Below are 27,100 nucleotides of genomic sequence, written 5' to 3'. Positions count from 1 at the left end.
GCACACACACACTGTGATGTGTACCCATTCTTGACATTATCTTATACACTGCAGTGCAGGTAGGTAATCAAGTTTTGATTAACGCAATTGTAATCATACCACCATTAAAGTGCATGTTTTATTTTGTTTAATGGTAAAAAAATAGATAGAGATAGAGGTTGATAGAGATGTTTTGGCTTGGTTTTTAGCCTTAAAATAATTAATTAGCTCCCTATGCGTACGGGCACACATACACACACACTGGATTTAAAAGCATGTTGTTACAAGTATATGTATGCTCCTTCGCCTCTTCAATATTTTCTGACTGCCATACGATTGATCTGATTCGCCGATCTGCCGTTTCCAAAACCTTGGTAAGAAGAATGGGGTCTTCGACAAATGTTCGCAATCTGCGCGTTGCCCTTTTAAGAGCCGCATCTTTCCATTGGCTCGGTGACGTCAGGACACTGAACGACTCCAGCCCATCCTCCTAAACAATCCTCGCAATGGTGCTGCCGGAGCTTTGCGGGAGCGGGAGGCAGAGTTTCTAACAGCAAAAGCCAGAAAAACACCCGAACGCTGAGATGACCCAGAGTCCGACAATCGCGGTGGATTAAAAAAAGAAACTTTTACGATGGCTACGAACTATCACGTGAAGAAGTGACCAACACATTCATCAGAGAGGGACCCAAAGCTTGATACTACTTAGATGCACACGCACAGCTATGAGCGAGCTGAGCTCCGATAAGCCTGGCTGCATTCGTAATTTCTCAGTGTTTTAACCGAACCGGTCTCGTTAAACATTTTACTACTTTCGTTGCTTTTAATTCCATTCGACACCTGGCAGCTTCGGTTTAAAAACAGAATGATGGCGGGGAAGGTGACTGCACAAGGCACGGGGATATTGCTGGTAACAGCCAACGTTGGATCGCTCTTTGAAGATGTAAGTAACAAGCGCCTGTATTGCATCTGCTGCTTCTATGACTGTTGTTGATTGAGTCGTTTACACGCGTGTGTATTTATGTTGGTGTGTGTGCGCGCGTGTGGATGGTCGGTTCGTAACGTCGCCAAACACCGATTCACTTTAACACAGTCGCAACGAGGCCCCTCTAGTATCTATGAATCCAAACTTAGGACTCTCCATGCCACTGTTTTGGGGGTTGCAGGTACGAGGAGGCGGTTGCCTACCTGACTGACGTTGCTTAGATTGTATATCGATTATTACAGTTTGTTGCTTGCGTATGATTGGGAAGAGCTACCTCTTCCAAGGGCCTACTTTTAACATTCTTGTAGTTCGCTAGCCATGTCTAAGCAGTGTCTTGAAGCAGCGTACAGCGTACATTGCACTTAACAAAGTTTCCGCTCGACGCTGATTCAATATTTATCTCCGTATTTTAGCATGGGTGTCATTATATCATCAGTAAGTAAATATGACTCTGAAGAAAAATCTGGCAAACAGAAACGTGTAGTCGGAGTTAAGTGTTCACCTACAAGCTTATATCCTCTGAACATAACATTATTCCGACCGATCGTTTGTGTTAGTGTAGGTATGATATAACATCACCGACTGACAGCGTACATGCAACAGAAAAGGAAGAGGTTAACATGGAAAGCTGTCCCATTAAGTTTCCCCTCCCCCTTTTCCACCGTGTATGACAGCGTGACGATAAAATCTTTACTTCTTAACGATTACCCTTTGTTCGACTTGCAGACATAATTGTGATTACTTCGACAATGAAATGCAGGTTGAATTTTAACAAAAGGTAAAATGACAATTTAGGAGTTCAGAATGCGGCGTCCACAGCTTGCCAGCGTGCCAAAGTTTGACTTTTAGTTTTGCCAATGGCCATGCCGTTATGTTCCGTTAATGTTTTGGCAACTTGTCCATTTTGTCGTGGCTTTTACACACTGAGTTTTCACCTTTTGTTGTCATTTATGTTTATCTGTAATTGGTTAGTAATGGACAAATGAACTTGTTTATAAATAGCCTACTGTGTAGTGTCACTGTTTGTTTATTTTCGTCCGTAGACAACACGATGTCGCAGATATGAAGTGTGTGTATGTGTGTTTGTGTTTGTGTGTGTGTGTGTGTGTGTGTGTGTGTGTGTGTGTGTGTGAGAGAGAGAGAGAGAGAGTGAGTGAGAGAGCGCCTCTTCTTTATGGTCGGGCCCAGAGGCAGATTGTCGCTTCCTTTTAAAGCGCAACAAGCTGTTGTTGCGGCTTTTTTCCCTCCTCCTCCCTGTGAACTACACACCAAACGTGAGAGCCTTTCTCTGCCGCGATATAAATAGATATAGGGTCAAGACCGGTGACATTTGGTTGTATTGTGGGTCATTTCGTTTTCTTTTAAGGTAAAACTTTCAGATATTTTACAAGTTGATTCAAAATCGACAGGGGCGTAGGAAAAGTGTTTAAGTCAATAAGCATAATTCCCCTTGTTAGTAGGCATACATGGCTTTATTGACACATTCTTTCCTGTTTTATGTTCTCTCTCTCTCACTCACTCTCTCACTCTCTCTCTCTATTCATGAACATTAAACAGTTATTTATTTTGGATGTGGTCAATTCACAGTTCTTTTTTTAGGAGCCTCAAAATTACACGAATGAAACTAACATGCTTAGTCACATGCTACCCTAATTCCTATCATATGGTTAAAATGCCATTTATTTTCTTTTGCTCAAGCTAATATCCTGGTGGTATTTCGGATTTACCTCTTTGAGTCTGTGATCCAGGAATGATTAAGTCCTAATGGACAAGCCAATGCATTTTTTTTTCAGGAAATGCAAATCCGTGCTCTATATGAAAATATAGAGCACGTTGAATGTGCCTTTATCTAGGCCATCAGATTCTTGCTTCCAATAATTAATGGAATAAATCTAGCTGCATAGAAAATCAACTTGAGAGAATAGACTATAATTGTTTTTCAATGATTATTTAGAAGTTGTACTATTATAAGGTTATATATTCGGGATTATATATGTATTATATATAATTACTAGATATGTCAAAATTATAGAGAAGGCCTATTATTTATAATCTCACAGATCACCTTTCTAACAAAATGTGAAATTAGAAATAAAAAAATGCATCAAAGATGAGAAAAATAGCTTTGAAGTTGTAGTATTGGGTCAAATCAACACAGTTTTGGACTGCATCGTTATGGAGTTTAATAAGATTTGGCATGGCATGCTGATTTGGCCTTAAAAAACCCCTGGAAACTAAATTACACTGGTCTTGGATTGTTAATCTGGGAGATATTGGCTAACAAATATTGTACTAATTAGCGTGCTCCCAATGACTTTGACCTGACATGCCCCAATGAGTCAATTGTTGGTGGTTGAGGCGAGTTCCCTACTCATCACTGTAAAGTGCTTTGAGTGGATAGAAAAGTGCTTTATAATCTATCCATCTATCTAGGTCGTATAGACATGTTTCTTATATCATGGTATAGCTCTTCACCATCTCTCTCTTTTACATATGCTAAAGTGCCAAAGCTGGCAATAACAGCCACAAAATGCTAATTTGGTCTGGGCAGCTGCCTTGACCTGAAATGGATGAGCCAGATTGTGAACAAGTGTAACGAATGACCATTTGAAAAAAACACAAAGTTAAAAAGGAAATCAAGTTGCCCCGATCGAAGGGCCCTTCAAGGGAACATTGAGTACTGTACCTGATACAGACGTAGGATTGTAATGTTTTCATATGTTCATTCCTGCAGCTTGTTTCATGTCAGAGACAATACTGTCAGTTCTACTCAATACTGAGTTTCTAGGTTTCATTGGGTGGAGTCCCCAGCGGCCTGGCGGTTTCAGTAGGTAGTGAATGAAAGGAACGCGCAGGCGGTCACGGTCACGGTCACGGTCACGGACACGGGCGCACAGTACAGTAGATATTGAAGTCGACAGGGTTTCAGTTCACCCGGCGCAGGTATGAGCAGCAGGGAAAGTGCACAGGAATGGCTACGCGCACAGCGTGGTGAAGCAGGCCTGCATCGACACGCTGCTAGCCATTCACCGCAGAGCTGCTCCAGCACAGCACAAGGAATCCCTCGCATTACGTTGCGTAACTCTGTGTTGATTCTGCTCACGGTTGCCTAAGAGTGTAAATGGTCTTGTTATGCGTGGCTGCCCCCCCCCCCCCCCCCCCCCCCCCCAATCAGCAGTGGTTCTTGAAAATCTCGTATCAGTGGATGGGTGTTCTGTGTCTCTGTGTACGTGGATGCGCTTGCGAGCGTGCATGTCTGTCTTAAAGACAAGCTGCAATGGAAGTTAGCAGTGCTAGTCTCCGTGATAGGGCTTATACGCGAGTGAAACATCTCTTTTGGGGCTAATTTTTGGAGGGCGGGTCTATTTGACTGACGTTAAATGGGGAGGGGGAAGCAGAGCCGTAGCCTATGGCTCTGGGGGGAAGAGTACGCGCCCCTGTGTGAAAGGATGTTGATTGGAGGGGAGCGGAAAAGTGACAGACATTTGATCTAAATACACACCCGCTGGTACACAATCCATTTTTTCCAGGAAGTGTTTTGATGTGAAAATACTATTTGTATATATACATACATATATTTGTATAGTATTACAATTTCATATATTTTTTGTATATATTTCATATATATTTTTGTGTTATAAAGAATTGACCAAACTGAGGGAAAAGTGCATTTGGATTTCAGCTTGTCTTAAAGGTGTAGGAGTCTCTATTTGTATCACATCCACGGGTTAGAGCTGGCATGATGAGGTCTCATTTCTGTCACATACCGTACGCTCTGTTTCCCTGGGTATGTAACATTTTTTAAGTAACATTTTTACAGTATTTTCTCTTGGACTGGGATTCCCAGACATATTCATAGGTCTGTCCCGTTCCTGCAGTGTCCTTTGAATCTGGTGGGGGATTGCTGGAATTTCTGTGGGTCTAAGGGTGGAAACAACATTCAGACCGATACCCACCTTTCTTGGGGAACCCAATATCCAGTTATGTGGACATGTGTTATCCCCTTATATATAGCAGATATTCAGATTAGCTCTAAATTTCTCATATTATTGCCACTCGACAGTGTCATTCGATGCCTGTCAGTGATGTTTGGACACAGTGTCTACATCAGTGCAATGTGGGAAGAGGATAGACAGTGAATGAACACAGCTTTCACTAGCTTACTACCCTTCAACACTACGAGGAGACTGAGTGATCTCATTTAAAGTCCATTGACCCATTCCCAATGAGGGCACTCCCACTGTAACTTTGTGGTTAATCTCCGAGTCTTCTGGTAACGGCAAAGAATAAACGTCTCTGAAGTCGTTGTGGATTTTGTGGCGGATGCGCTTTGAGCCCTAAATCTGGATCAGGGTGACACATTTGATGCCACGTGTGCGTTCGGCGACACGGTTTTGTTGAGGAGACGCTCCGCTTTTCTGGCTGGGCTTGTGAGCGCCGTTTGATTTCACGAGCTCCTCTTCCCCCGCACTCCCCAGATGTCTCATTAACTCTGACCACCAGGCATCTTTTTGATTACAAATTCAATCTGACGCAAATAAAACGGGGCCTCGCCCAGATGAAAGAGACTCTTTTCTGTGTGTGGGTATGTTTTCTAGAGCGGAGCCCTCGTTTCTGTCACCGAGGATGACTTTAAAAGCGGTGAAGGAGGCCGCTGTGAGCCTTGCCGCGTCTCCGCCATCTTCCCCCCGAGCGGGCTCTCTCTCGCACGCCCGGATGAGGAGTACTGTCTCACTCGCTGTTCCCTGCTCACCTTTCCACAGCCATGGGAACGTTTGCTGAATTTGCTGGACAGTTTCGTGAGAAAGTCGCCGGCCTGTTTTCTTTGGATTTCTCTTCAAACAGGGAAAATATTATTTCGAATCAAAGGCCCCGGTAGCCGTCGGCTACGTAGCGAACCGTGTGTAGATTTAGGCTTGGGTCGCCGGCCCTGCGCGTCGCTGCTGGTGGAAATCCAGAGAACCGCAGAGAATGCCCGGCGTCTGTGTGTGCTTTTCACTGAGGTCTAAGACTGTGTCACCTTCATGCTGTGCCTGAAGGAGTGAGCTGCTGATTCAGTCAGGAAAAAGGTAGAGAGGTTGTTCCTTTACTTAGTCAATAAAGGTGCTTCCCGCAAGTACAGGCTGTGCCCTCTAGCCCCAGGTGTTGGGTCACACCGTCAGTGAACGGTGGCCCCAGTAGCAGGGCATAGTGGCCCTCTCAGTTGACCCACCAGAGTAGGGTGGGTGTCATTTGGCCAGGGCTCTGTGCAGTCGTCCTTCCAGTGACACACCAGACTCCCATATGCTACCTCTGTCAGTGAGAGCCACACCAGATCTACATCTAGATCATGTGCTAGCTCACCGCTGTAGTACTGTGTGGAATAGTCAGTGGATAGTGCATTGGGGAATGTGTTGGAGGAGTGCATGCACTTCAGCTGCGGTGATTCTGGTTCACGAGTGAAGGCTGTGAAGATGTAACTTCAGCGGAAAATCAGATTTGGGGGGAATTGGGGGAGGTATTCCAAGTCTAGCCTGTGTGACCTTCAAACAGAAAGACTGAAACAGTGAGTGTCATTGAGTTGGAGGGGTGTTTAAGAAAAGAGAAGGAGAAGGGCGCGGTTTGGGGGGGGTCTGTATTTGTGTTGGAACGTGACCCCCCTCCATGTCCCGTATAAATCCGTCTGCGTTCACATGACGTCGGGCCGTCTCCGCTTTAATTGGAGAGGCAGTGTGGAAACTTTCTCCCAGTCAAAGGGCTTATTGTCATCAGTCGCCAGCCCTAATACCCGCCATCGTCACTTCTGACCCCTCAGCGCATGAAACACACAGCTTTTAAAGGCACATGTCAGATGTGATAAGCAGCCTAAATCTGGCTTTTTATAGCAGCGAGGGGAGGGGTGGTGTCAACAGTGCTCTTACATGTATCTTTGTGTGGCAGCTCTCTCCCTGTTCAATAACATGGTTGATTTAGAGCCCGATTTTCCTTCATTAATAGATGCTTAATGAAATGTCTGTGTGGCAGACATGGCTATTTGGGGTAAGCTGCTTTCCTTATGTGCTTGAAACAGTTTTATTAGCCGCACTTGCATGTTGGAAAATTTCCGGTTATAATAGTCTGGAATGACATATGTGTCTCTCCCTTTGGTGCTGGTTGTTAAATGGTGTCCTTGAGGAGCTGGGTATGAAATGGAAATAGCTTGTTAGCCCGTTCCTTCCCCCCAGACCGGCTCTCTCTCGGGGGCGAGAGCGTGTTGCGCTTCAGTGGAAGTGGCGGTTGGCACTGGCCCCTGGACCCAGCGTGGTGTTTAAAGTGCCGTTCGCTCGGTGCCTGACCATCTATAGAGCTGTTGCTCTGTGGGATTCGTGTGGAGGGTCAGGAGCACAGACGTAATCAGATCCACATTTTCCACTGTCTGGCCTGAAATGTGTACAGTGTGATTATGCTTATCTGCCGTGGTGGAGGAGAACGGAGGCGCGCTCCCTCTGACTGGAGCTCCATGGCGCTGCCGACTGTTTCAGGATAACGGTTAATACAAGGCCTCTAGCGAATGGGAAATTCGGGTGGAATGACTCTTCTCAGCTAATGGCTCTCTTGCTGAAGTGTCATCTGATATCCGAATAAAAACGACCCTCTGTCACACAAGGATTTCGCCATTCTCGCATTATTGGGCTTTTTGTTCATTTTGGGAGCAGTTTTAGAAGTGGAGAACACTTAAAACAGAGGGATTTCTAGAGGGAGAGAGGGAGATGCTCTTGGCCTGCTCTCAAACTCCCACCGCAGAGAGGAAACTATCGACGTGACACCCGCCCTGCACTTTCAACGGTCAGCTTTTAACATGGTGGGGGCCGTGTCCCTGTCTTATCACCCGCAGATAAAGGCTCAGCTGCTGAACTTAGCGAGCACTGCACTGGCCCCGGAGTTAACTGCTGGTTCCGGAGACACTCCGTAAACAAAGGGGGTGAGAAAGAGAGAAAGAGAGAGCATCTCTGCGCTGGTTGTATTTACAGAACGCTGCCCCCTCACCACTTCTGTGGCGGTACAGTGTGTCCCTGGTTTGGGCTGCAGTCACTGACCCCTCCAAACCTAACAGATAAACCCAGGGGCCTAAACAATGAGCTCTGCTCTGCACAAACTGATAAGGAAGTGAGATAAGGTCAGAGGATCTGGAGCTGGGGGCAATTAATGTCGTGTCATTTATCTGCACCCCCACCCCCCCGCACCCTCCCCCATTTCCTGGGCAGCCATTTGCAGCCCCGCCCCCTTTCAACGACCTGAACCGCCAGCCTCATCTGCCGAAAGACCGGAGCAAAGCAAGCAAACACGACTATGAAATGGAACAATGATAATAAAAGTTAATGTGCAAAATAAAAACCTTGGCAGGAGCCCATCTGCACTCTGGGAGTCTGTCAGTTCTCATCTCTTCTGTGTGCTTCTCAACTCTACTGTTCTTCTGTGTGCTTATCATCTCTACTGTTCTTCTGTGTGCTTCTCATCTCTACTGTTCGTCTGTGTGCTTCTCATCTCTACTGTTCTTCTGTGTGCTTCTCATCTCTACTGTCAATCTGTCCAGATAAAAGTTTGCTTGTCATCTTGGACTCAAGCAATAATCAGATTGAGTATAGTAACTAGTTCACTGAGGGTATTGTAGCATAGTGTGCTTAAGCATTTCGTTTTATAGTTCATCAACGGTATGGTAGTAATTATGTTTAAGGGGTATGCTAATGTTTCGCAGTTTGAGTCATTCTAAACAGCAGGCGTTTTTTTAATTGTACCTAATTTTCCATTTGCCCAATGACTGTAAATTATGCTTCAGCATGTCTATTTCAGTTGTTATTGTGTTGCTGAATCGTAAGTAATTCTCTTGCTTTAATGTCTTAAGTAAAAAATTGCAGTTGTCTGCCTAAATTTTGCCTTAAATTTGCCAATGAAAATGCTGAAATTTAATGCTGGTCCCAGGGTGTGCCTGTTCTTGTAAAACTACTGTAGGAAAGATTATTTTTGGGTTTAATATTATATCGTTTTATTTCAGGCTCCTCAAAATAAACCATGCAAGCGTGTATTCTAGCGTGGCGGTTAACTGTTTTTTGTTATTGCTCACTATCTATTGTAGCCTGTCATCATATTTGGTTAAAAATATACCAGTTTTCCAGTGTGTACACAAGCTTGCTTCAGCCCCGACAGGGCATTTGTTTGCTTAATTAATGCAATGACTAGGCTAATTTTACTGCCTGCACAAATATTAGCTTAACGGTAATAAAAAAATCCCAACAGGAAAAGAAATGAAATCAAAATAAAGGAGAGAGGGAAGGGTAATTGAAATCGGAGTGCTGTGGCACCGTGACTTCTGTCACAACAGTGCGGCTCATCACGCACGGCTTTGTACTCTACGTGGTTTAATTTCCTAAAAAACACAATCGCACAGCAGGTCAGCGTGGTGTGGCTTACCGAGCAGGAGAGCTGTGTTTTGGCCGTCTTGATTGCTCGGCGCACCAGGGCCAGCCAAACTCATTCTCTGAGATGAGCACACAGGGTTTAAAGGTGTGTTCACGCTTGTAAACGGGTCTAGTGGTACTTTCTGTCTCTCCCCTTGTGGACGCGACCTCTCTCTGCTAACGTGCTAATGGCGATGGAACTCCCAGGTTCCTGGCACCACTGCATTTCCTAAATCTGCTTCTTGTTTTAGCATGTCTGTCACCCCTCTCAACCCCCCTCTTCCCTAATCCCAATCGGGCCGCACCCTCTTCGGAGTCATCCTTCCCTGGCACACCGCTGCTAGCCGCACATCACCGACTGAATGTTAACCGAGAGAACTGGGTTTTGTTGCTGACAGTTTGTCCATAATTGTTATTATTCTCCAATGTTGAAACAAGCTGTTAGGTTTCGATCGCGGCCAAGTTTTATCGTAGTGAAGTGTCAGTGAAGACAGGCTGTCTGGCTCCTCTCCACTCTTTGATTCTTTATTTTTTTCCAGATAATGAAGAGGCCTGTCTGTCTGCTGCATCTGTAGGTCTTAGCAATTACTGCGTATATGTCAACACAGAGGTACCCGCTGCAGGCAGGAAGCAGCAAAAACATCACAGTGCAGAAATATTTTAGTCCTCATGATCAGCCTGAGAGAGGAGGGTGGAATATGTTTATTTCATACCTGATGTGTAGGTCATTCTCTTGGACGTTAGCCTTGTTGGATTTGTCATTCTGGATTGGGTTTTTGGAGAGTTATATCTCTGGTATTAAAGCAGGGAAAAACCTGTTTCAAGTTTCAAGTTATGGTCATTCCAAAATGCTGCATCGTGGCACTTGGCAGTTTCTTTTCAATATTTGTTGGTTTACTATATCAGCACCACTTGGTGTATGACTTCCAAACTTCTAAGACTAATAGATATTTTGGTTAAGAACCGCCACAAGGAAAATGAAGTCAAATAGATGATTTCTTCAAAGGTTATGCAATGCCTAAATTTGGTCTGGCCAGAAAAGTGTTGTATGCCAACTACCAAGTAGTTGGTAAGGTGGGAAGTTTCCTATCAAAATCAAACTTTATGGAGTTCATAAAGTATAATAGGAGTCCCACTGCAAACAAAGAGAGGGGGTGGGGGGGGGGGGGGGAGAAATGTACCAGGCCCAGCTGCAGAACAGCTACGTGGGGTATGCATTCCACCCCCTCCCGCTTGGAGCGGATTGAATCCAGGGAAACTTGAAACCCTGGTACTGTCCTAATGGAGCAACTCCAAAACATACGCTTGGTCCCCATATATCTAGCTAATTGGCTTGCCAACAAGCTAATGCAAAGATGTCAATAGATCACTTGTCACCATAATGTAATAAGGTAATGTAATGTAATGTAATCGCTACATTACACACACTTTGTGGAGGTCTGTAATGGAATGTAGATTGTTATAAAAGAGTTGTGTGCACGTTGCTGGCAGGTTCTGGAAAATGACAAAATTGGCGGTTATCAAATTATTTTTCAATACCTTTACTCCTGTTTTGTAATATTTCTGAGAGTGCCACAATATCATTAAATTCAAGTGCTGCTCATAGTTGTATTTATGGTTTGTTAATGGGGGTTGACTACTTGTTCCACAGTGTTACTAGAGACACCCCTACTTCCACTTGCATTGCTACATACCTTAGGCTTTTGTATTAGAAAGTGAGTGCAGGTTGGTCCTGGTGTAGGCTGCTGGTAGGTCAAATGAAGCTGCTGGATGCAATGAAAGTGGAAGGCAAAATGGAAGCCGTGGCCATAAAGGGGTGCGGCTGAATCCGGGCTTCATGGATTCACCTTGTGTCCTGGCCACTGATGATGATGTCACAAGTAGTGACTGAAGAGCTTAATCCATCATTCGGGCGAGCACTAGTTACAGTACTTCCTGTGCAGAGAGGAAAGCACTAGGAGGCCCTGCAAGGCCTTCATACCTAATTTATCTCCCGGAGAGCGAGTTTATTTTTAAAAACCCTCCTACACACTGTGGAATTATTCTCAGCACAAAAGCCTGTGATTTCTAGCCCAGCAAGAGCTCTCAGGTTGGTCTTTTCAGAGCAGATTTCTCAAGCACGTCTTTCTTAACTTTTAACCCCTGTTGTTTTAAGTGCTCTAGGAATGCACACCCCAATTTTCAGATGCAAATGTAGCCTACCTATGCAATGGCTCTATTACAACCCTGAAAGCTGATAGCTGTGTCTGAACCCCGTACGCAAGAAGAAAGGGCAGCTGCGTTAGATCTCTTTAGCTCCAGTTTTTGAGCAGGCATGGAGCAGAGACATTTTTCTTCATTAGATCCACCTTATTCCCATGAGCCTCTGGGGGAAATGCCTGTAAAAGGAGATGGATGCCGTAGTCATGTTTGCTGGGAGTGGAGCTTGCATCCCGGTTCTTAAAGGGTTAACGTGTCCTCGTTCCTGCTCGGGGGGGTGGGGGGGGCGACATGGTCCCTGGAGTGTGGGGGCTTCAGTCTCCTGCTTGTGAGGATATTTATATTTGATAATGAGAGGGACGCGGTGTCAGTCTGTGAGGTCCCACCTGGCCTTCAAAGCGGCCTGGGCTCTGGGGTTTACTGCGGCCTACTTCCTGTTTGAGCTCGGTGGCCTGGTTTAGACGTCTCCGGGCTTCAAATTGCTACATGGGAAAACCGAGTCCTGCCAACACCCTGTGTTTAAAGTCCTAAAATGTCCGCTTGCTTTCTGTGCTCCTTTTATAGGACTGACCTATCCCGCAGCTCGCGGCCACATAGGAAGTTCTTGCGTTCGGCTTTTAGGCTCGGTGTTCCGGCCAGGCTCCGAGGGTTTGTGGAACGCTGTGCTTCTGTTAGCTGGAAGCTCTTGGAAAATAAGCGTCCGCTGTGAGGTTGTTTTGAACTCGTGTTGTTTGCAGCACCGCTCACGAGTTGGAGTTTCTTATCGAGCCCATTATTCTGTTTGCATTTTGTGTTTGTGTATTCTGTTTTGTGTGTTTGTGTGTGTTTTTTAATACTGACACTTTGATGGCTTATTGGTCTCTGTGGACGGCTGCTTTAATGGGTAAAATAGCATTTTAGTGCTAAATGCTCAATACTTCTGTTATTTTTATTATAGTAGAGTGGAAACTGTTTGGATGAAATCACTGGCCAAGTCATTAATGAGTACCTTTGGGGCACTGTGCTCTCAAATTGAAGACAGATTTAACACCACATACAGGCTCGCAATTTTGCTTGCATTTTGCCTATGTTGCGGAGTGATTTCGAAGAAATGTTGCCTGTGTGACTCTGTGTGACTCTGTGTGACTCTGTGTGACTCTGTGTGACTCTGTGTGACTCTGTGTGACTCTGTGTGTGTGTGTGTGGTGGCCAGATCTCTATACCAGACTTGCGAGGACCTGCTTTTCCTCACTTTAATGCGAGATGAACTGGACTGTGGTGAAATACTCACCGCTCACAGCGACATCAGTATTCCTGTGTTTGATATATACCTTCCCATTTCAGATATACATATATGGGGCTTTATGTCTAACTGCTCTTTTGATGAGTGTACAGTCTCTCTCTCTCTCGCTCGCTCGCTCTCTCTCGCTCTCTCTCTTTCTCTTTCTTTCTCTTTCTTTTTCTTTCTCTTTCTCTCTCTCTCTCTCTCTCTCATACATACACACACACACACACACACATATACACATTCGCAGAGCACAAGGAAATTACACATCCTGAATCCTTTCCCCCCTGTTTGTTTCTGACTGGGCACGATGCTATTCTTGAGTTATTTAAGGTCATTTAAGCAGCTTTGCCCCAGAGGGGATACACCAGGGATACAACCGTCCATTGTGGATCAGGTGATATTTGCTGTGAAAGGAGATTTGTGTGTTTATGTTTAAGGCTAAATTGTTCACAGGAAGAACACTAAATGGTGTTTGGGGTGTCCTTTTGCCGCGAGCTATCCCTCTGGTCGTGACAGGTGGCTGACAGGATGAGACACTCTCCTCCTCCGGACGGCTGGCTCATGCTGTTTTTCACTTCTCTCGTTCTTCCTATATTGACACAACATTACCTTTTTTCCTAGAGCAAAGGTGGGGGAAGAAAAAGACTAACAACAATTATACAGCTAGTCTCTGTGGAATGGGTGTCAGGAGGAAAGGATGAATTAGTGATGCAGCCATGTGTCTAATGAGTATGTATCTATCTCTCTCTCTCTCTCTCTCTCTCTCTCGCTCTCTCTCCATATCGTGCTGATTTGTGGATTAGTAGCTGTGTGGTGTGCTGTGTGTGTGTGTGTGTGTGATGTAGGTGGTAGGTGGTGTTTTACGAAAACAGAAAGCCCCTCCTGCACTGTAATACGCTCAGCCGAAGCTTAATTACCGTTCTGCTGCCTCATAAACTACAGGTCACTGCATCTTTAATGATTCAAAGGACATTTAGGGCGCTTCACCTGAAAAGATCCATATGTTTCAGAGGAATGCTCTTTTGTGCAACTTGTCAGGAGGTCAGGAGGCATGATGAGGCGAGATGTCTGACGGAGGCTTAACGATTCTCAAAAAGAGCAATTGCGAATGAAGCATAACAATACAGGAGGAGTTATGGTCAGCGGTCTAAACCCATAGGTCTGTTTCGCTTTGGAGAGCTAATAAATTTTCAGTGCTTCAAACAAGCCAGTTAGCTCCACCCTCTCTGCAAGAAAAAACGTCCTTGAAGGAGAGGCTCGTTGCTGTTTGTTTATGCTTTATTGACATTTGAGATGTTTGGCTTTTTGGGGTTTCCCCTCCCTCCTTGACCATAATCACCAGGGTGTCTCACTCACCCGAACGCTGTGCTTTCTGACCGTGTGGGTCAGTAGGCTGAGAGCGTATCCCCCTGCGTGCATCTGCTGTTTCCTGCAGGCTGCCATGGACTCCTCTCCAATCCCTACGCTTTCAGATCGTGATAACATCCCTCTTAATATTCATCTATGATTGTGTGTAATAGCATCTCTCCTTCACTTCCCTCCGTCGTTCATTAAGTATTTATGCGTCTACGCAAGTAAACGCTTACCTTCCGCTGTAGAGACTGCTCTGGCTGTGCTGCTGTTCTTCGAGACAGAGACAGAGACAGAGACAGAGACAGAGACAGAGACAGAGACAGAGACAGAGACAGAGACAGAGACAGAGACAGAGACAGAGTGCTCCCTGCTCTCTTTCATTCTGTTATTTGTTCCTCTCTCTTCCTGTCCTCCATCCTTCCCTCTCCCTCTGTCTAAATGTCAGTTTGTCCCTCTCAGCTGCAGTAACAGTCAGATCCGTCTCTTCCTCTTCCCAGACCAGCAGGCTTGTTTTCTCAGGTTTGCCCCCATACCTGTCCGTCTCCCTCTGATGTTCTGCCGACACCACATGTTCACCGGGGTCCGGGAGAGTCCAGAGACAGCAGCCTTTCAGCTGGACTCAGGGCCGAGACCGATGGGTTGGACCTCCGGGAAGGTCCTGTTTAACCCTCGCCGGGGAGCTGGAGACCAGAACTGCGCACTCTGCTCTTTGATCTGGGGCTGGAGACGCAGGGACTTATTATCCCACGTTCTCTGGTCAGCATTTCACTCCCGGTCACATGTGGGATTTAGTTGTGTATTGGAGTTAGTCAGGAGCTGTGCAATGTTCTGTGTGAATTCACTGAAGAGGCTTATATGGCCCCCAAACTCCTCTGCTAATCTGCTGAGGTAGTGAGTATGCTTTATGAGTTACTGGTGTTTTCCCTCCCGTACATTTTATGGGTAAAAATAAAATAGCTAAACGTATATCTATTGCTGAAGTCACATTCTCATAAAATAATTGTGCACTAATGTAAGGGTAAAGTTAACAATAGCTGATAGCAAAACAAAAAGTGAAATGGCAAAGTGAAAAGGTGGCGTGGGTGTCGGGGCGTGACTGCAGTGCAGCTGTAGTCGGAGAGGACGTGTTTTCCCAGCCGTATTTAAATATGGAGATGGTGTGTGATTGGCACACAGACAGAGCCGCGGTGGCACGTACCGGAGGCCCTGTGGCCAGAGGCTGTTTGAGAGAGAGGAACAGCAGGTCCTTATGAGGGGCGGATTTGGGGCCCGAGGGTTGCAGGGGATTAGAGTCTTCCATAGGCCCCTCCGGTCTCCCAGCCTGCCTACGTATCCCAGGCTCCGAGCGTTCTGTGCTTGAGTTAGGGCTGAGTGTTTGCTCAAACATCTCAGCCTCCATTTTATCACCAAACGCTCCCTCACGTGAAGCAGGTCTCCACTGCCCTTCCATGCGTGTGTAAGGGATGACTTTCAGTCACATGCATGCTTGTGTCTGTTTGTCCGTCATCAGTCAGATAAAGTTGTTTTGCCCAGCCGCATGATAAAGATGTGTTTTGCTTCAAAGTTGATTCAGCAGGAACAAGAAGAATATGTACTGTACATGGTTGGAACAAGAATGTGCCAAGTCTATAGCTTTGACGTAAAACGCAGAGCACATATATTAGAGAGCTTTGTTTCAGAGAATGCACCGTGCTGATGTATTGTAAATTCTTTCCATGCTGCAGAGTGCTTCATCACAGTGGTCCTTTCCTCTATAATATGAATGAAAGATTTTTCTTCTACACGTGACGCCTCAGGTTGCTGGGGATTCGCCCCAAAGTCCCTCTGTTCTCCCCACACTTCTCTAGACCTCTCCAGACCTTCTCTAGACCTCTCCAGACCTTCTCTAGACCTCTCCAGACCTTCTCTAGACCTCTTCAGACCGTCTCTAGACCTCCATTTCCGATCGACATCGGCCGCAGAGAGCTGGGCCGCGATCGCTCGTGTGCTCTTCCCATCGAACGCTGACGGCTCCTAAGGTCCTCCGGAGGGGGGGAGAAGCAGGGACGGAGCCGGCCCCCGCGTGCAGGCACCAGGGCGAAGGCAGGCGCGGGGGAGAGGGCTGCGGGGAAGGCAGTAAATCGCAGCGCTCATGAGGACTTTAAAGGCAGTTACGGACCGTCTCTCCACCGGCTCGGCTGCTTTATGACTGCGGAGAATTTACCGGCCCGCGCAGAGCGCGCGTGTCTTTGTATGGCAATCTCTCTCCCCCGCGGAAAGGCAGCCAAACACCGTCAGGAGATTCTGACCGCCGTCCAGCGCTCTCCGTTATCTGCGCGGCCTTCCGAGACGTTTGGTTTGCGGAGCTGTTTATCTTTTTCTCTCCCAGTGCTCTCTCCGCACGTAAGAAAACACAGAGCTGTTCCTGTTAATGACGTGCCTGCGGAGCGGTCTTCGTATGAAGCCTGTGTACACCATCGCTGCTAAACAAAACCCGGAGCAGTTATGCACGATGTTGGCACCGAGTGCTTGTTCTAGAAGGTTTTAAAGGGGGGGGCAGCTGTTGTAGCTGCATTTATATTTCACGAATGAGTTTCCTTACAGCGCTGTACTTAGAAGAGCTCGCAAGGAGTTGGGCTTGCTGCTGATGACCTTGATCAGGCTTCTCTCAGTTGCCCGGGTCGGACACAGCAGTTACTCAGATTTTACTCCGGTATGGTGAAGTACAGTGGGAGACAGAAGCAGCTCTTAGATGAGGTGGGGCCATGGGCTGACACCATTGACCAGACTGCCAATGCTTTCCTTTCCTGGTGCCAAAGATGGCCGCTCCTCCCCGTCGCTGCCACCCGGGTGGCAAACAAATTAAAGAAGAGGTGTGAGGTACAACCCAGTGGGGGTCGCAGTGTGATTGCGGTTTCCCAGAATTCTCAGCTACCGATTATCACAGGTTGTCCTGGAGATCTTTAATCAGCTTATATTGTGTGTGTGCGTGCGTGTGTGTGTTGCACCCTGAAGATATATTTTCCATCTGCCTTGTTTCCCAACTTTGATTCTCTGGAAAGTGGAGATTAGACCATCCTTTGTCTCGCTGTTCCTGTTTACACTCCACTCACAATATTCATACTTGTCCTCTATATTCGTCTGACCCCTTTTTCAGGACGTGTGTGTTTGTGTGTGTGTGTGTGTGTGTGTGTGTGTGTCCCTCTTTGCCTTTTATGTAATACACTCTTTGTCATCTTAAATGTGTATGGTGATTGAGCCATGGGTCTGGTTTAGGTGGTGAGTGGTGGAGTTGTAAACGGGTGAAATTAATGTGATGCCAGTTTGTGTGCGTTTAATGTACCTAGTCGATGACCTTTCCTGGTCTGTGTACATACAGCACAAGACTCTTTGGTTAGCTAGGCTTACTACACATTGCTTATAAGTGCACACTATTTCAGCACAGGAGGAAAACTTTTGAAAGATAAAGGTTTTGTTGGTATCGGAATCGGTGTCAACTGGTGGATTTGAAGTGATGAAACATTTATTTATTAATACAAACAAACAATTGCCATTGTGTTGCAGTCATTACGTCAGCTGTTAATGTGAACCACTTTTGCTGTTGTTAAACGGCGGAATCTGGTAGGCTTTGTCGGAAACCTGACTTATATGTTCATCTTTGTATCATTAAATGCAATCTTAACAAGGGATATATTAAACAACCAGGTTTCTTAGAGAGGCTAAGCTACTGTGCTGAAGTGGTAGGCCACTGCTGAAAGGGGTAATGTTATCTGCTATACAGGGGTATTTTATTAAAACCAAGAAATAATAATGCAATAAATATTCCCTTTTTTTCTTCTTCTGTGGAGCAATTATTCACAAAGTGAATAAATTAGTATCCCCCCCTTTCACGAAACTCCATACATTCCTTTGTAAATGATGTTCCCATATCCTAGTTTTTGCAACCCTTGTTGATTGTTGCTGAACGTGTTGGTAATTGAGAACATTATTTTTGCTGCCAGCTTTGTTTAATTAGCTCCTGTTGAAGGCTTGTTTACCAGAACGGTTACATTGAGCTAGTTTCTGGAATGGCAGGAGCGGTTCTTAAATTCAGTGGGGAAAAAAAGCCACACTGATACTTGTGTTCAACATGGACCTAATTAAACTTTCCAAACTTTGCCTTTATGAGGAAGCTGCTTATTTTCTCCCAAGCGGACAGACGCACTCACGTTTTCGCCGGGTGTTGGACACTGATGCGGCTCATCATGGCGGCCTCTCTTTTCTTGTGGAGGAACTGAGTGCTTTTGGGGTGGGGATGGCTGTAAAAAGGCAGAGTTCATCAATTCTGTAAAAGGAAATATCTTGAAATAGCGCAGAAGGGGCCAGGCTGGGGTCAGCGGTGGGGGGTTGTGGAGGGGGGGGGGGGGGGGATGCATGGGAAATGAGTTCCAGACACTGCGCCCAGAGCAGATCGGCCGAAAACGGGAGTGGGCGAGTAGGAAGGGTGGGGGGGGTAAAGCGGGGGTGCGGGTGAGGGGTGAGGCAGTGGGGGTGGGTGTTTGGCAGAAGAGGAGACACAGGTAGGCAAGACTCACTCTAACCAGCAACACAGAAGATGCACAGTAACCTTTTGTGGAAAGGTTGCTTGATACACAGTTTTCAGGTAGAGTCTCCCATGTTGGTCACCAGTTCTTGGTTTCCTTGGTTACAGCCGCGGGTGGCAGGGGGGAGGTGGAGACACAAGTTTGCGTGTCTTCTTTGTACCAACACGGAGGGTTCTGCCCGCTGTCGACCGCCGATGGCCCATCTGGGCTCTGCCATTGCCTGATTCAGGACGGGGGAATCCCAGACTCTGGGATGGCCTCTTTCCTCCTCTCCGCTCAGAGGGGACCCCTGATTTGGGTTACGGAGGCGGTCAGTGACATGGGTAGAAAGAGGGACACTCCCGTGGTGGGAACTGTGTGCGGGTGACTGAGCCGCGGTGGAAGGAAAATATTTTCTGCCCATGATATCAGCAGTGGGCGGAGATCATTTGTGGGGGGGAAAGCAATCTGAAAAACAACAAGCAGTGTTCAGAAGCCAGCTAACCCAAAGGTCTACTGATGTAAAACATATGTGCAGATAGCCTATTGTGTGTGTGTGTGTGTGTGTGTGTGTGTGTGTGTGTGTGCCTTTGTACTTGTGTGTATGCAAGTGCCTGTTTGCATGTGTGCACAGTGCAGCAGGGTTTGAAAGTGCTAGCAGAATGCCCTGTATAAGCCATCCTCCCTCATTCCCACCACTCTTTCCCTCCCTCCCTCTCTCTCTTTCAGTCTCCCCCTCTCTTTTTTTAACACTGCCCAGGAAAACCCCAATTATAGAGATATCAGCTGAGTGCAGAAGATGTGATGGCCTGTGTAGCCTTCCGCGTCAGACAGAAGGGCTGTTTGTCTTGCCTGAGCGCAAACAGGATGTTATAGGCAGGGGAACAGCGGCGATAAGGGCCCGGTCCCCAGCAGGCCCCCTGATTGGGCCTCGCCCCACCCTGGCCCTGCCCCCTCATCGAGCGGTGGCCTGCGGCGGGCGGCGGTCCTCTGAACCCAAAACCCGCCACGCCGTGCCTTTGGGACGTGTCCAGCAACGCCTGACACACGCGTCTACGCTGCGGGCCGTTTCCTGTTTGCCAAAACTAACCATTTCACTGAGTGAGCTGAGCTAGACTGCCCTCTGTAGCTATGAGAGAGTAGGAGTAGATTGCTCTCTGTAGCTATGAGAGGGCAGGAGTAGACTGCTCTCTGTAGCTATGAGAGAGCAGGAGTAGATTGCTCTCTGTAGCTATGAGAGAGCAGGAGTAGATTGCTCTCTGTAGCTATGAGAGAGCAGGAGTAGACTGCTCTCTGTAGCTATGAGAGAGCAGGAGTAGACTGCCCTCTGTAGCTATGAGAGAGCAGGAGTAGATTGCCCTCTGTATCTATGAGAGAGCAGGAGTAGACCGCTCTCTGTAGCTATGAGAGAGCAGGAGTAGACTGCTCTCTGTAGCTATGAGAGAGCAGGAGTAGATTGCTCTCTGTAGCTATGAGAGAGCAGGAGTAGATTGCCCTCCGTAGCTATGAGAGAGCAGGAGTGGACTACCCTTTGTAGCTATGAGAGAGCAGGAGTGGACTACCCTTTGAAGCTGTGAGACAGGTGGAATATATGTAGCTTTAAGAGAGCTGGAATAAGCTGCTTTCTATAGCTGTGAAGGTATGTCGGTCAGGATGCTGGTGGTTTATGGCTCAAAGACGTTCACCTCCCCAGGCTGTGCAGTGCTGGGTTTTTACAGCTCAGAATTATAATCATCATCATCATCATCATCTTGTGATTGCCATCATGAACTCATCAACGTTGTTTTGAGGTGGAACTGAAAGGTGTTTGTGGCTTGTCAGCATGAAAGAGCCTCATCTAGTCTGTGTGAATAATGTATGAGTTACAACGGAAGTGCTCTCCCTGCCTCTTCTCTCTTGCTCTCTTTGCTCTCTTTCTCTCGGTTATGGTTTGTTTTGAGGTTGCTGCAAAGTGATTAAGACTGTGATTAATAAAAAGGCTCGTGCTCTCTCTCACCTCCTCTCCTCTTCTCTTTCTCCTCTTGACCCACAGGAGATGACTTACTCCATGACTTACTTTTTATGCCGCCGTTTGTTTAAACCAGAACAGATCTCTACATCCCCATTCCTCTGAGCTACGTGGTGAGATCACAGCACGCAGAGATGCTGTTGCTCTGCTCTCTGCAGCATATAGAGAGTCCCACGTCCACCAGGCCTTCAGGCCCAGCGTAGGGTCAGGGGGTCAGGGGGTCAGGGGGTCAGGGGGTCCGGGGGTCAGGAGGTCAGAGTTCTCCTGCTCTTCCCTTCACTGAACAATGCTGTATAAATAGAACGGAGCGTCTGAGGACCGGGCCGGTATCGGCAGCGGGGCACTTCCTGTCCTGGCGAGGTGAGAGGAAGTGAGGCCCATCAATCCTCAGAGCAGATCCTCAGGGCGTCTGTCGCCCCGGTCTCATTCTCCTGTTCCACTGGGAGGGCTTGGGAAACATTAAGTATGTGAAAGATATGCAGGAATCATTACACCTTCATGATGCAGTGGGTTTGGAAAATGCATGATAATTTTATTTGGCCTGTATTATGATGTTTGTCACATACATTTTACAAATCTATGGTATGTTTATGTATGTTTTTGGTGAGGTGCCTCTCGTATTTCCTCGTCCGTATTCTGAAGCAGATGATCAGCGATGCGCTCTCTTGAGGAAATGCAGCGTGGGTAAGGAGATCTGCAGGACGGAATGTTCAGGCTGCACTGTTCTATTCCAGTTGTGGGGAACAGGTTTTTACCAGTTGAATGAGTTAACTGCGCGGTGTGACGTCACTTCTGCGAGTGTGTAAGTCGACTTAATCTGGCCGCGGCTCTGTGAGGTCATGTCCCACTACACACACACACACCCACAAGGAAAGACTCCTCACAGATGCCTGTGAATCCGTGGTATCGGTGCTCTCACAAAAGTATTTTCCGTCCTTAGTGGAAATTTAATTAAGTGCTATGATTATGTTCAGAGCAGTTGGGAGACTGAAATAGGGTGCAAAATCTATAACATCACCGTCACCTTGATCTGCCAGTACTCCACTGTGTAGAGGTGTGTGTGGTGTAGCAGGGCTGTGTACTCCAGTGTAGAGGTGTGTGTGGTGTAGCAGGGCTGTGTACTCCAGTGTAGAGGTGTGTGGTGTAGCAGGGCTGTGTACTCCAGTGTAGAGGTGTGTGGTGTAGCAGGGCTGTGTACTCCAGTGTAGAGGTGTGTGGTGTAGCAGGGCTGTGTACTCCAGTGTAGAGAGATGTGTGGTGATTGTAGCGGGGCTGTGTACTCCAGTGTAGAGGTGTGTGGTGTAGCAGGGCTGTGTACTCCAGTGTAGAGGTGTGTGGTGTAGCAGGGCTGTGTACTCCAGTGTAGAGGTGTGTGGTGTAGCAGGGCTGTGTACTCCAGTGTAGAGGTGTGTGGTGTAGCAGGGCTGTGTACTCCAGTGTAGAGGTGTGTGGTGTAGCAGGGCTGTGTACTCCAGTGTAGAGGTGTGTGGTGTAGCAGGGCTGTGTACTCCAGTGTAGAGGTGTGTGGTGTAGCAGGGCTGTGTATTCCAGTGTAGAGGTGTGTGGTGTAGCAGGGCTGTGTACTCCAGTGTAGAGGTGTGTGGTGTAGCAGGGCTGTGTATTCCAGTGTAGAGAGATGTGTGTGGATTGTAGCAGGGCTGGTATGTGAACAGGATGTAATTACGTTGCGTTCTGACCCAGGGAAGCCCTCAGAGTCCTTAGACAGGTCTCTCGTGTGCAGTGGTATCAATCAGAGTCCTATAACTGGCAGACATATCGGTCTGTGGCAGACCTACTGTATGTGACTGTCTACACGACACAAATCAGTCCTCATGACCCACATGTAGCAAGTAGCTAGCACGGTCCATAACCTGGGTGTGCAGTCACCATTTTATAACCAGAGACTAGAAGTCACTGGAGGGGGGGACTGGCCCTGTCCCACCCCACCCTGCCCCACCATGTCCTCCGGTCTCCTGTTGTTTGTCTGTAGCACATCTGTATATGTGCTTTAGAGTCTACCCCCCCCCCCCCCCCCACCGCTGTAAGGTTTTGGATAGGATATCCTCCACTTCATGTCCTCTTCCTTAAAAAACAATTTCCTCTCTTCCTCCAATTAGCAACACTACGTGCTCATTTCACAGTAACCTGCGCGTGAGCCTGAGAATGTAACGTTAACACAGGAAATCGCATCTCTGTTCTGAGTAGTGTGTGTGTGTGTGTGTGTGGCGGTCTTCACTTGTTTTAAAAGGGTCTGACCTGTACTGGCATCCCACATACACACACACACCATCACGCTGTCATGCATTCCCATGCTCAAACTGTCACACGCTGACTTGCAGTCATGTACTGTCATACGCTGTCGTGCTGTCGCGCGGTGCCACACACTGTCACGCACTGTGACGCTGTCGTAGCGTTCCCCCGAGACGGTTCTGCGTTGCGAGTCTGGCCGTCACGCTCTGCAGGAACACGGCCAACGTACAAGACAAAGACGAGTGCGGTTACGGCCACTTGCTTATACGACAAAGCCATAACCCGCCTTGGATAAAGGCATTCATATTCACGGGTTATGACTGGGTAAGCTCAGGCGCTTTTATTTTGGAAGCGGCACTTAAAGGTGACCTTTGCTTTGTTCAAACGTGCGGCATATTTATACGAGTGGGATTTAGAAGCTGGTAAAGACGAGCCGTGAATCAGGTTTATGTCTCGCGTCTCTGCGAGGGCACGGCGCTAAGTCTGCCCTCCTAATATGGAGGGAGGGGGCATTTCACACTGTTCTCTTTCCCTGGTGCACTCTCTCTTCTCGGTTTAATTCAGTCCAGGTCCGCATCATTAGCCACGCATTTAAGGGCAAAGTGTATGAATTATGCAGGAGGAGTAGTAACAGATTCTTACATAACATAAAATCGTGAATAATCGTTAAGGCGAGGTTAATTAATAGTATGCAGCGCCAGTTGCCCACACACCATTCCTCTGACTCTGGCATACTGCCTCTCTCTCTCTCTCTCTCTCTCCCTCTCCCTCTCCCTCTCCCTCTCCCTCTCTCTCTCTCTCTCTCCCCCTCTCTCCCCCTCTCCCCCTCTCTCCCTCTCCCCCCCTCTCTCCCCCTCTCTCTCTCTCTCTCTCTCTCTCTCTCTCCCCCCTCTCTCTCTCTCTCTCCCTCCCCCCCCCTCTCTCCCTCTCTCTCTCTCTCCCTCCCTCCCTCTCCCTCTCCCTCTCCCTCTCTCTCTCTCTCCGTTTTCCAGGCGCTTTGCGTGTCTTCCCAGTGTGACGGGTCACCTCAGCGGCCATGGGTTGCTCTGGAGCGTGGACAGCCATTTTGATTGATTGGATTTGGCATGCAAATGACTCTCCACACCTTGCGATACCTATTCAAAAAGTGTCAAACCCAGGGCTTCTGAGGGAATGGGGGAGTCACAGGCCTGAATGTGGGTTTAATTTAGATTCACTATGACCTGAATTAACTCTGCTCAGTGGTACACAGGGTACCCATACGCTAGCACCTGTCCTCTGTGACAGAAAAATTTAATCCTTCCTTGCATTTCTTTTTCTCCAAAAACTGTGAAACTCAAGTTCCTCTGGGTAGATAATGACATGTCTAAAAGTGTTCCTCTGCATTCATAAAAATGAGTTATGAATGCAATTAGGGTTTTCCTTCCGGAAAATTCATGAGTGAGAATACACCTGTGGATTTTGGCAATTAAAAAACATAATTTGAGTTTTAAAATCATTAAAAAACAGATAATGAAGAGGTTGGTGATAGTGGGGAAAATGATTATAGCGGTTGACATGGTGATGATGATGATAATAATATTGAAGATGAAGATGAAGATGGGAGAAGTGTCTATGATTACACTGATGGTTGAGATGATGCTAGCGATGTCCGTAATGGTGAGGGTTTTGAGGGTGACTACAACGGCAGGGCCTTAGAGGAGGGAGGATGTTGTCACACCGCTCTGCTAACACGTGTTGTTTGCTGTAATACAGGCTGTTGGCCTGCTCTGCTGAAACAGATTCCCAATAAACAGCAGTGTGAAACCATGGCTACCAGGACGGTCCGGCAAACTCATGACCTGACACCACTTCTTATCTGAGCTGCACCGTTCTCACACACACACACACACACGCACGCACACGCACACACTCTCATACACTCTCTCTCACACACACACACACACACACACACACACACACACACACACACACACACTCATGACCTGACACCACTTCTTATCTGAGCTGCACCGTTCTCACCCACACACACACACACGCGCACGCACACACTCTCATACACTCACACACTCTCTCACACACACACACACACACACACAAATGCCTCTTTCTCTGTGTGTGTGTGTGTGTGTGTGTGCGTGCGCAATAATGAAACTGACGATTTTATGCAGTACCAGTGAACGATGCTGGTGTGGTCACTGAATGAAAACTGAAAGGAACTATGACAGATTTGCTGTTCATTTGATTTGTATATAGAAGTAACATGTTTCTCAGAGTTACACAAGTGGCAAACGCTCATTTAAATGTTGGGTAGACTGGCACAAGTACACAGACTGCTAATGAGTGGACTGCAGATGGCTGGTGTGGTGCAGACAAAAGCCAAACTGCCTGTGTGATACTGCTCCCTCTCTCTCTCTCTCTCTCTCTCTCTCTCTCTCTCTCTTGCTCTCTCTCTCTCTCTCTCTCTCTCTCTCTCTCTCTCTCTCCCTCTCTCCCTCTCTCTCTCTCTTGCTCTCTCTCTCTCTCTTGCTCTCTTTCTCTCTTTCTCTCTCTCTCGGTACTGTTAAGGTATTAACATGTATTATCACTCATAAATCCTGTAGTTCACTCCTTTGGTGTACATTATTTTGATCTTCATTTAAGTAAAATATTCAAGTCTGTGTGTGCATGTTTCTGTGAGCGAGAGAGAGAGAGAGACAGAGAGATAAAGAGAGAGAGATAGATAAAGTGAAAGAGAGATATATATAGAGATAGAGATATATATATAAAGAGAGAGCTTGCCCATATGCATGCATGTGTGCACATATTAATATATATTTATATTAACGTGTGAAAGCTATAATTTTCACCCTTGTAAGGGCACCTGGTCATTCTGCCTGGTATTGCAGACTGTTAGTCTCAGTGTGTTATTCTCTCCTGGCTGAAATGCAGGGAGAGAGAACTGCTCCTGCTGTTTCAGGAGAGACAGAGGCCTGACTTTCCCCTGTGCCCCGGCCCTCCCAGTGCAGCAGTCTGGAGGTAGCGCTGCCTCTCCGACGAGCTCGTTTCAGAGCTAATTGTCAGCGCTGGCTGATTGCTCTCAGCCCCCGTGCTAATTATCTCTGTAATGAGAGGCTGCAGTGAAGGACGGAGCTCCTCGTGTCACCAGCACCAGCTGAGCAGGGCTGCTCTTCACCAATCAGGGCCTGCCATTACCTCCGCTCCGAGATGAGATCAGAGCGCGGAGCTGAATAGAGCCCCTGCCCAAACCCACCCCCTCCCATCCCATTTACCGCGGATATTTTTACACTTGCCATCGTATTCCCCAGGAAGGCCTGCCCTCCTTTTTCAGTAATACATTTTCACTCTCTCCCCAGTTCCTGAAATGTAGTTTCACAGCGTGTGTGTACTGTATGTGTGTGTGTGTGTGTGTGGGGTTGTAGGCTTGTGTGTGGTGTGTGTGTGTGGGGACATTTTCTAACTAAAACAAACTGAACGCCACCACAGTGAAGTGGAAATAACTGATTGCTGTGTTCCTGTGGTCTAGACTCTAGAGGGAACATTCTCCACGCATCAAAAGTTGCTGTGTTACAAATTAAGGATACACTGCATGCAACATCGGACATGCAACATCGGAATCCATAGCTGTAAAAAAAAAAAAAAAGAGAGAGAGAAAGAAAAGCTTGAATTAATCTTGAAGCATTTCAAATGTTTTAGATAAATGTAAAATGTTTGGTAAGTTCCTCTCCTCAAAAACAACGAACACTCCCAATCGCAGGCTTTATTTGCCATCTTGTAGCCTCAAACCTCCCTTCAGGGCACAATTATCCTACCCAAAATTCTCCTCCCTCCCCCTTACTTTTCCCCTGAAGTGCCCAGAGACAGGGAGCAGCTGTGTGTCCACACAGGCGGGCGGATCTCATGAGCTCACGGTGGGGTTAATGGAACAGATTGTGCTGTGAGCAGGGCTCGCGTGTCTGCGCTCAAGTCCGGAGTGTCGGACCTGATTCAGAGTTTAATGCTTTTTCTTCTGGAATGTTCCCTCCCGACTGAATTGGAACTTGTCCGCAATGGCTGTGTTAGGCTTTTACAGCATAGGTTTATCTATTTATCTCCATTTTCATTGACTAATGTAATAATCTTTGA

At 47.0% G+C, this 27,100-nt stretch overlaps 1 protein-coding gene across 1 annotated transcript in view; it reads left to right on the top strand.

The window, feature by feature from the left end:
* The first annotated feature begins 428 nt into the window (after window positions 1-428).
* Window positions 429-27,100, top strand: part of LOC133118143 (inositol polyphosphate-5-phosphatase A) — a 128,499-nt gene continuing 101,827 nt past the window's right edge. Inside the window, exon 1 of the mRNA XM_061227930.1 lies at window positions 429-922. Within this exon, the coding sequence (XP_061083914.1) occupies window positions 845-922 (78 nt within the window). The 5' untranslated portion in view covers window positions 429-844. The remainder of the gene's footprint in view (window positions 923-27,100) is intronic.

Source organism: Conger conger, chromosome 18, assembly GCF_963514075.1.
Source record: "Conger conger chromosome 18, fConCon1.1, whole genome shotgun sequence".
NCBI lineage: Eukaryota > Metazoa > Chordata > Actinopteri > Anguilliformes > Congridae > Conger > Conger conger.
Note: the sequence above shows the minus strand (reverse complement) of the source record. Positions and strands in the feature narration are given on the sequence as shown.